The following is a 10,661-nucleotide window of genomic DNA, read 5'->3' as shown; positions in this document are numbered from 1 at the left end:
CCAATGTGGACGCAGCCTAAGAGTACAAAGACCACCTCAAAATAAAACCAGAATTCCGATATTGCTGTTTTCACATATATTTAAGATATATAAATACTACTTTGTTTTCACAGTACATCCTTTTTTTACATCTGAGAAAGTCAGGAATGGGACACTAGTGTGATGATGTAAAGCGTTGGTACTAACCGTCAAGACAAAGTGAAATGCTTTTGAGAAGGGTTTTTGGCGGTTCTTTTTTAAAGGGGAAAAGGGTGCTGGTTATGAGTCGGGTCGATGAGTTGAATGACAAGTCCAAGAGCTTTATAACATGGTTTCACGCGTTATCATGGAGTAAAGAAATGAGTAATATGGAGGGAAAAAGATTACACAACCCACCCTCATCCTACATGTTTGCATAGTAATGGTAATGCAATGGAAGTTCAGAATCCCGTCCTTATTTTAAGCAGCGTTAAGTGACAACTCTTAAAAACACACCACACAGCAAAGTAAAGACTTTCTGTATATATTTCGGATTTCAATATTAATGTCAAAAATACGTAGTATGATTTTACATAGGATTTGTGCTACATTAGAACAGTAAAGACAAACATCACTTAAGTAAAAGAAACATTAAATATTAAATAACCAAAAAAATAAAATAAAATAAAGTGTAAACACTAAACTAATTTGGGAATCTGCTATTGCAACACATCCAATGAAGTGGTTTAAAACCAGTATAAAAAAGATTAGGACTAAGTATGTTCCAGTCTACTTGGAATACATGAAGCTCATTCCAGAAGCCTTTTTAAGAACTGGTCCAAGAGTCCAGAAGAGCCTTGACTCCCATCTGACCATCATCCCACTCTCTTTGCTATTTAACTTGTACCCAGTATGTTTCATGCCAACTGTTTGACTTAAACAGCAATCTGGTAATTGACCAAATGGTTTTCATTGTTGCATCCTGCTAGCATCGGGGTGAAAACTGGGGGTTTGTTGGCGATTCCGTGTAAGACTTGAGTTCGTATGCAGCGCCACTGTCAACTTCCATGGATTTCCGAGAAAACAGGAGTCTTACGTCTCTGTAGAGGTAGATCTTTCCAGACTTAGAACTCTGGAACCTGAAAAATGATAAATGCAAACATTAATCATTGGTGAAAGTCAACATGCAAAAGCTTGAAGGAGAAACATCTTTATGATATGAGCAATTATTTTTGAGCTAGCTCAAAAGGAAACCATTTTGTTTCCATTTATCCTTAAATGCTGTATCATGACCCAAAAAACCTGAGTTGACGTATCCACAGGTCAATGTAGGTACTGTAAGTACTGTACTTTAATTCTGATTTTAAAAGGAACCATCCCCTTGGGAAAGGCCAAAACGTAATCTGTCCTGGACCCTCTGACCCCCCTCTACTCTCTCATCCATCCAGTCTTATTTTGAACACAAATAGTTATGCTTGCTGGGATTTTAAATGTTCTTTGGCACTGTTTTCCGTTGTTGCATCTTAATCCTTTAGATCTTATCCATGGGTCATATCAAAATCCATAATTCTGACCCAATATCTGCCCTCAACTTATATATGAGGCAAACTTATCATCAAGTATATATGGTAACTCCTGCTTTGAGGATCAGGTTTTGGCTTAACTTAAGCAACAAGAACAAGTGAAAAATATTGGCTGAGATGTTTAATTGCTTTTTCTACTGAAGCAAATCATTAGGAAAGAGTACTAATGTTTGCAGATTGGAATGCTGATCTTATTAGCTTAGTATTCTTACATGCTTCTGAACAGTCTTTTGCGGCACTGAGAAACCAGGTGTCCCTGGGGCAAAAGTGAATGTATCCCCGGATGGCCTCCTGAGACTTGCCTTTGACAAAGAGGGTTTCAAAGGAAAATTAAGTTTGTGCATCAGATTATTTGGAAATTTTATAGAAGCTGGTAAATTTCTAAATAGGGAAGGGTGGTTTGCACATCAAAACAATGTTTTCTGCATTGCATCAGAAAATGGTGTGTTAGGATCACAATCATGCAGGCAAGTAGAAAGGCAGCCTGCCAAAACATCCAAGAGTTTTGATGAACACACCAACATAGGCATGAAAAGTTGCACAACCTATTTGACTCATATATTTTAAAAGGCTGTTCTTGGTTTGTTTTTAAAAAAGTCCCTGTATGTCAAGTTTTGGCCCTGGGCAAATGTTTTTGCTGACAACCTCTTGCTAAAGGGATTTCACAATGGAAGTGCTGACAGAACTTTAATTAGGGCCGTCTAAATAGATGATGCCACAAAGCAGTTTACAGTTTATGACTTCATTTGTTTTGGAGAGAACTTGTATGGTTTCAGCAGCTCAACTTGACTCACTCGTTTTCAAGTCTATTGTGACAACAAAAAGCATGAAGGAAACACTACGTAAGACCTATCTGGATTTTTATTCAGAAAAGGTATACGTCAGTTAACAAACCCTTTGATAAAGAAGATCCTTTTTATAAACTGTTTTTCCTCCTCAACCTTTGTCTAAGCTAGAAAGGTTTTAGCAGCATCACCACTGGAAGGTATGCTAGAAAAAAAAACCAGACTTTCAGAGTTAGCTTGCAGCAGGTGTCTGCAATAAACAATGAAATAAAGTTTGAGCTGAGAAAAGGTAGGATTCTACTCTAGTTCATTCTACTGTAGCTTTGTGTGCCCATCTATAATATGCAAGACAAACTGAAGTTGCCTCCACACTCCCTTACTGAGTAAACTGTTGTGTTGTCATAGACAGATTACTTCTTGGTCAGGTTAGACTCACTGGGACTCAGAATCTCTGCAGGGTCAGATATCATTCAGATGGTCTGCCCCAGAAGGGCTATGGATCCAGATGGATTCCTGGTGGCTCTTGGGGAATTTTTTGCTGCCTTCGAAAGTGATCCTGTCAAAGCCCTGGCTGATCTCTGGAATAACTAAATGACCAGGGTGGTAGACACAATCACTCCTTAACATCCCGTCTCATGGAGCAGCGCTAAACCAGTTTTTTCTAAGGTTTAAGCAGCTAGCAGCAATAAAACAAATGAAATGGAAACTAGAATGAGTCTGACTGAAAACAGGCTAAATTCTATCTAAAGGCATATAATGGAGCAATAAAGGTAGCAAAAAAGGCTTTCCTGTCTAACATTATTGCTTATTTTTTATGAGATTATCTGTATTTATGATACACATAAATATAATATAATAATAATAATAATAATAATAATAATAATAATTCAAAGTGTTGGTTTTGACCTATAAAGCCCTATATGATCCAGGATAGTTGAAGGATTGTATCTCCCTTTCTCAGCATAGCAGAGCTATAAGATCACCTGGAGAGGACCTTCTCTCTGTATCATCGCCTTTTCATGGTGGTTCGGTGGACCTGGCCTTTTTCCAAAAGAATTTTCAGCATTAATTAAAAAGCAAGTTGGTTGTTTGAACAGTATGGCACCATGTAAAATAACATATAAGAATTAACTTAGTGGTCTTACCTCAGGTGAATGAGGTAGCGTAGTAGTCTTTCTTCTGTATGTCGGGTATTTTCTTTATTGATGCTTCTCTTTGTTTCTCGTCTCACAGGGACAGAAAAGGTTCTTTGCCGTAGGAATGTTTGATGATTGGCAGGCATCTCTCGTAAGTCATATATCACCACAAACATCTTCACCACAGTCTTGTTAGGGTTAAATAAGGTCTGAAAGGGGGCAAACAAGTGCTTCAGAATGACACTGAGCAACTGGAAACAGAAAAATCTAAGTGTATTCAGTGTGTTGTATTCAACAGTGTTCCCTCCGCTATACAAAACTGGTTCAAATGAAGTTCTCTTTCAGGGGAACAGAGAGAGGGAGGATTTTCTTGAACTTCCTCTTTCTTTGTAGTTCCTGGGCCACTTCCCAAACTGGTCTTAAAGCTCACCCAAACCTCTGGGTAATGGTAATGGGAGAAGAGCAGAATGCCAGACTCTCCTCTTCTTTTATAGATTTCTTTGGATCTAATAATGTTTTATAACAGAGGGGCATTTCTGGATATCTCTCAGCTTCCCGCACACTAGTTGCCTCTGGGCACAATGTTTGTTATTCTTAGCAACCAATATACTGTAATGTTCTTTATATAAACAGAATGAATGGAGATCAATACCAATAATCCATGCTACCAGCTACCATGCCATACAGCCAACTCAAAGTACAGAACATTCTGATTGTGTGCATACTTATTATTGTTATGGTGGTATTTTAGTACTATGTATTTTAAACTGATTTTACTATGTACCATATGCCTTCTCAAAATATTACTTTTTGAAAAATGAATAATCATAATGAATGTCTTTGTCCTGCCTAGGGTATTTGCTATTGCAACCCTAAAATGATTTGTATAGCAATATGACTTTGCTAATTTAATTAATTCAGAGACTGCTGATAGTCTGCTGTAAGGAACAGGCATTTCCCATGGATATTACTCTATTTCACTCCTGAATTTTGTGTTTATATGCAAATCCCTAACACAGATTCATTAATTATTATTCTGTGGGCATAAATTTCCAGCCATTTATATATTCATTTCAATGTAAAACCTAACAACATTTCTCCCATTTTCTTATAGACATCCCATGAAAATAGAGATGGAAGTATTTGCACGAGGCAGTAAACAACTGAACTGTCATAATAAATACATTTGTTCTGTTATATATTTTTGTTGCCCTCTGTCAATAGTTGTGCTGTATTTTCATAAATATATGGCTTATATGCACATTACGTATCACAACCAGTATTTTGCAAATATGATTAGTGTTTCAGTAAGAAATAAATCAACCTCTCTAAACATCACTGTATTTAAACAGGCTTGGCATGAGAACCAAAAACACTCCAGCCACTACTTAGGTTTCACTGCCAAAGGGAAACCAGTGAAAGATTTCAGATGATCTTCATAGCACTGCAGCAACCCATGACTAAACTCCCAGGTAGAACTGAGGCCTAGCCATAGGGGAAGACAACACAGTTGCTTATGGGAACAAAGATATCCCCATATCACTTTTCTAATCATCAAGAAATAATGGAGAAAACCCACTGCAGCTATTTGGCAACTGTTTGCACATCATCCCAAATGCTAGAGTCACTGCTGGTTCTCTGGTTCTTTGTGGATGGAGGGATACAGTATAACTGAAAAGTATTTGGTGAGGGAGAAGGGTCTCTATCAACTCTGGAATTCAAAAGAGGGGGAAGGGGGACATGAATTCTTCCACCAGGACCAGCAATACAAGTTTAGCATCTCTCATGTCTTGTTTGCATCTCTATGTGGCAACCAAATGATTTCCTAATAGATCCAAGAGTCCTACCATGTTTTCTTTAGAAACAAGTGTTTAGCTGTAAGGTGGAAAGAAGACTGTTAATGTAACTGTGTGGCACAGAATACATACCACTTGTATTGTTCCTGAAGGAGGTACCCGATAACCCCTTTTACCAAGGGACTCTAAAGCAATTACACCCTAGTTAGGGAGAACAGGGGGGAAAAGAAACAGAAGATTACAGACTTGTACCCCAATGTAAGCTTTAGAGCATCAAAGTTCTAAACTTGTAAAATTAAACACAATAGAAACTCAAAGTAAAAACAAAAATTTGCCCAGGATTACACCCTTTTGCCCAAGCTGAGAAGCTCTCTGGAACTTGCTTACATAGAAGTAACAGGAACCCACAAAAGTGCCATCAGTAGAGGACATTTTAGTCACAGTCACTACAGCAGTTTCCCTTTGCAAGCATTCTTTATAAGTGGACAATGCCTCTTTCAAAGTATGCACTCAGAATTGATTATCAAGGGCCAATAGTAATCACATATTCTTAACTATGGCAATAAAAGGCAGTGTTGAGAGCCTGCTAAGAAGTAATTACAAAATCAATGCCTGTGTTTACAGGAGGAAAGACAAGATAGCCACATTTAATAGTTTCCATTCCTTAGGATGACTGGGCTACCATGAGTACGTAGAGATCTTGTAGCACCTTTGAGACTAACTGAAAGAAACTGGCAGCATGAGCTTTCACAGACTTCAGTATACTTCCTCAGATGCATTTGGAAGTAGACTGAAGTCTACGAAAGCTCATGCTGCCAAATTCTTTCTTTCAGTTAGTATCAAAGATATTACAAGATCTCTCTATGTACTGATTCTACAGACTAACATGGCTATATCTTTGAATTCTGGGTTATAATGGGACACTTACAGAATCTCCTCAACTGAATCCAAAGTAGCTCAGTTTCTCTGTAATCTCCATTCAGTTCCTGGAACTGAATCTAGCTCTCCCAAGATCTCAATCCTGCTCTTTGGGGCCCCCCAGATGACTATCTGCTTTATCACACTAGGGGTCAAACAGGATTTAAAGGAGAGTTAAACTAGAGAAAACCAGGAAATGCCTGATGTTTATCACACATTTCCTGGTTTTCTCTAGTTTAACTCTCCTTTAAATCCTGTTTGCCTCCTAGTGTGATAAAGCAGATTTATGACACCAGCATTTGGATTTTCCAGCTTTTTGTACAGTTTCTCCCCATTCTAAAAAGCTGAAAGTCCTCTGCTAAGGTTTAGCTACTGGCAATAAGAGCTTTAAGCTTGAGTCCAAGTCCTGGGAAAAGAGCGGGATATTAATTAATTAATTAATTAAAATATGCTGGCTTTTCGTTTTCAACCTTTTGTCATCCACAGAATGTGGCTTCTAGAATTTTTATGAAACTGAATTCAGCTCATAGGCTTAAAAGGTTGCCCATTCTTGTTGACTCTTCCACATTAGTCTAAAGAAGTGTGAATTCTCACAACATAATTGTGCTGTTTTAGCAGATTTTTCCGGTTCTTGTTGCTTCCATGTCCACCTCAATCCATTATTTTCTACATTTATTTATAGTGATTACTTCAAACTGTACTAGGACTCTGTTTTTTTAAAACCCAGGTGTACTTCACAGCAGTGCTGTGGTCCAAAGGGCAAATTTTCTCCTCTCTGATATTCTGTAGAGAGTTAACTGGGCTATAGTGCAAAAGAACTCTTTCACTGATACACTAACTTTTTAAAAAGGTTTAAAAGGCAAAGGTCTGAAGGATACTTGTCTGTTCCTATATGTCTCAGAGTTAAAAAGAAGTCTACTCAAGGGTGGGAAGAAAATGCTGCAGCCATTGCTCAAAATGCCAGAAAATAGTCTGGGAGAACAAAAACATCGTTTCTTATGCAGAGAAGTTTTATCAATCACACAAGCAGGAATATCCTTCCCAATAAACCTTATAAATTCTGATCTGTAGAGTATCTTTGAGTTTTTAATAGCTTTTTCTGTAATAAGCCAGTAATAATAAAGCTTCAAAACTTATCTGTTCTTGATTATTCTCTCTTTACTCAGTTTATCAGTTTCCTATGTAAGTGTTGTTTTGTACAATACGTCCCCTGCACAAAATTTAAGTGTCCCTAAGAAGCTGTAATAATTTCTCATCAGTCAAAAAAGACTGTTTCTATTACTTTCTGTTTTGGACTTCAGACTCGACTGGGCCAGGCAGTTTAAATGTCAATGCATACAAGACAGTACTGACAGTCACAAATATGCATACTAATTTAAAAGGCTGAGATTCCATGCAATACATATGGGTGTTCTGAGGGGAGAGTGTGTGTGTGAATTTGTACATCCATGTTTTATTTGCAGGGAAACCCAGTCATTTAAAATATATGCATTGTTTAAAACTGACATCACTACATTTGTATTTTGCCATTTGTACTGAGCTATTTTTGTATACAACTTGGAATAAAGTTTGCACAAGAAAAAGGATGACTTTTTCTAGAAGAAAGAAAGAAAGAAAGAAAGAAAGAAAGAAAGAGCATTCAGCATAAATAAATGTTTCCATACATTTCTGTGGCTAAGTATATAGTTCAAACATATACCATATAGGGAGAGGGTGCGTTGTCATCAGAAACACTGTAGAATGAAACCTCAACTGGAAGAGTCATGTGTGTTGGACAGAAAACCCCACTTGCACCCACTTCAGCTGTGAAACCATCTACAATGCCCAAAGGATCTAAACGGTAATTCAGTACAGATTCCTGGAAGAACAAAACAAACACTGTTGAAAACATCACCTAATAAATCACCTATGAAGTCTCTAGCTGTAAATCAAAGGAAGTGGACTGATACCAGAGGGCGTTTTTGAAATTATATACAGTTATACTGCTATGATTCCACTTTAACTGCTGTGGCTGCATCTTATGGAATCCTAGAATTTGTAGCGTGGCGAGGTACTATGGCGCTCTAGCTGAGACTACAAATCATATGAAACTACAAATCCCAGGACAGAATCAAATCAGTTAAAGTGAAATTAGAGTGCTATGTTTATAAAGTATCAAAGGGGCCCAGGTCAGATTACATGTCTATCTAAGTCCACTACCATCTCTTCCAGCAGCATCCCTCCATTTCTCAAGGAGAGCTCTTTCCCATCATTGCTACCTCATCCTTTTATAACTGCAAGTGACAAAAAAATTGAACCCAGGATCTTCTGCATGCAAAGCAAGTCCAACAGCTACAACTTGGAGTAGTTAAGTGTTTCATCACAACTCTAGTGTGAGGAGTTATCATAATTCACTGGGAGAAGTGAGACCTTGCTTGGGTAATTAGCACTCCGGAGATCAGTAGCTGGGAAAAGCAAGATAGGCAGAAGGACCGATAGAAGAATAGTCAGGGTCCAAATTGCAGAGCAGAGTCTCTGAGCTAGCTTGTTACTTCCATGTTACTTCCAATGGCTGACAAGCATTTTATTGCCTGCCTTATCTAGGCAGGATGATTGTTCAGGAAAATGGCTGGGGCACCACCAACTGAGCTGCAGGTGTACCAAGCCCTCCCCAAACATGTTTGCACTGCCATTATCCCAGAGGGAGGCATGACAGGAGAATAGTTTAAAAAACAAATTTTTCCAGCTCTGGCAGTTAATATTACTTGAAATGTGTTTCATTAACCCATGTCCAAAACACACTGCAGAAATAATCCAGTTTGAGACCACTTTAATTGCCCCGGCTCAGTGCTAGGGAATCCTGGGAATTTTAGTTTATTGTGGTCCTATAGCTCTCTGACAGAGAAAGCTAAATGTCTCACAAAACTACAATTCCCAGACTTCCGTAGCATTGAGCCACGGCATTTAAAGCAATCTCAAACTGGATTATTTCTGCATTGTGTTATGGACCCTAGTTAACTAACACTGCCATCTTAAGCACGCTTATTAGACTAGATATCAATACTGACTTCATGTGTTTGCCTGCATAAATTGATTGAAATCAGTGGGATTTTATTTCAGTATAACAGAATATAATCCATTTAATTTAATCCATTAAATTTAATACATTTTAAAATCATCTTTCAGGATCCATCATAAGCTTTAGGCAGAACAGTCAAAACATTATATTGATGTTATACAATATTAAAATAGCACTAAAATCTAATTAGGCCAAACAATGAAATAAAAATATCAGCAGCAATTTTTAAAAAAGAAACTGAAGCATTAGGAGCATGTATTATCTACCTTACTAATTTCACAGTGCCTACAGTTTAACTCAATACCACACAATAAAAAACCCAACATATCTGCTTTTGTTAACGGAGAAATACTTGTAGATCCATAAAGCAATTATGCTTTCTGGCAAAAGCAAAACTGGCAAAAACAGGCTCTAAATGCACTTCCCGAAGCAATACATGTCAGAGGATCAAGTTATAATTTATAAGCAACAGAGCAATTTGGGAATATATACATTACCTCAAAGTTTCCTAGGAGACTAAGACTTGTTACAGGTGGTGCACTTGAACTCAGAAATGGTTTCTCATCGACATCTGGATCATGCTCTTTGTTTATATACTGTTGTGGACTAGTTCAAATAGTTGTATGAAACCAGAGTTAGTACTTTTCTCTTCCATAGTTATATCCATGCAAGCAAATTGTTTTTAAGCTTTTTAATAAGTATTTATGTGGCTTTTGAACTGCTTATGGTTTGAAATTAAAGGAATGTACAGAACTTCAGAACAACAGCACTGAATAAGCTGCTCCTGAATATACTAGCTCAATTCATAATTGTCACAGGCCCACAACTCAAAAGAATCTCCCAGCCAACATGACATATGGGCAATTTTGGAAAACTGCATCCCAAAGAGAAACTTTTTCAAAGCACTGGATTCTATCTCCATAGATATAAACTGCCAGAACAAAGTTACATGAGAGAATAGCCTAGCATACCAGTATCATCTGAGCACCTTCTGTGGAATTGTCTGGAAATACCCAATGTTAAACTTTCCAGCATTCTACAGGACATGTATGTGCCTTCAGCAACACAAGCTTCAGCACAAACCTGTTTTAGCCTGCTAGTTTTAAATGTCTGTTTTGTTTCAGTGACAAGGCACTATTAACCCAGGTCAAACTGTTAAATCTGAGCACTGTGCCATTTATCATTAAATTAAGGAATTGTGAATAGGAATTCCTTTCTAAATTATACACGACTTACTCGGCATTACTACTCAGGAATTTAAGGAAATAATGTCTTCTGATTGGAGAAGTCTTAGTCAATGTATCAAGTAAAATCAATTTAACTGCATATGACTGAACAATAGCTTTAAAGAAAAACTGTTTTATGGGATATTTAAATGTTTTGAGGTAGGCAAAAAAGCAATCTTAGGCCCGTTACAGAAGGGCATA

At 37.5% G+C, this 10,661-nt stretch overlaps 1 protein-coding gene across 4 annotated transcripts in view; it reads right to left on the bottom strand.

Moving 5' to 3' along the window:
* Positions 1-486: 486 nt before the first annotated feature.
* The window catches only part of LOC149307326 (atos homolog protein A-like), a 58,781-nt gene continuing 48,606 nt past the window's right edge, over positions 487-10,661 (bottom strand). For 3 of the 4 annotated variants that reach the window (XM_089538945.1, XM_089538946.1, XM_089538949.1), the window contains 5 exons: positions 9,732-9,840; positions 7,876-8,034; positions 5,391-5,459; positions 3,472-3,671; positions 487-1,097 (listed from right to left, as the gene is read on the bottom strand). In XM_089538945.1, the coding sequence (XP_089395071.1) occupies positions 944-1,097; positions 3,472-3,671; positions 5,391-5,459; positions 7,876-8,034; positions 9,732-9,840 (691 nt within the window). In that variant the 3' untranslated portion in view covers positions 487-943. The remainder of the gene's footprint in view (positions 1,098-3,471; positions 3,672-5,390; positions 5,460-7,875; positions 8,035-9,731; positions 9,841-10,661) is intronic. The other variant, XM_089538948.1, reaches the window with a different exon arrangement.

This window comes from Sceloporus occidentalis, unplaced genomic scaffold (assembly GCF_023333645.1).
Source record: "Sceloporus occidentalis isolate IW3139 unplaced genomic scaffold, rSceOcc1.0.p SCAF_9, whole genome shotgun sequence".
NCBI lineage: Eukaryota > Metazoa > Chordata > Lepidosauria > Squamata > Phrynosomatidae > Sceloporus > Sceloporus occidentalis.
This window is presented reverse-complemented; position numbering and strand designations above follow the sequence as displayed.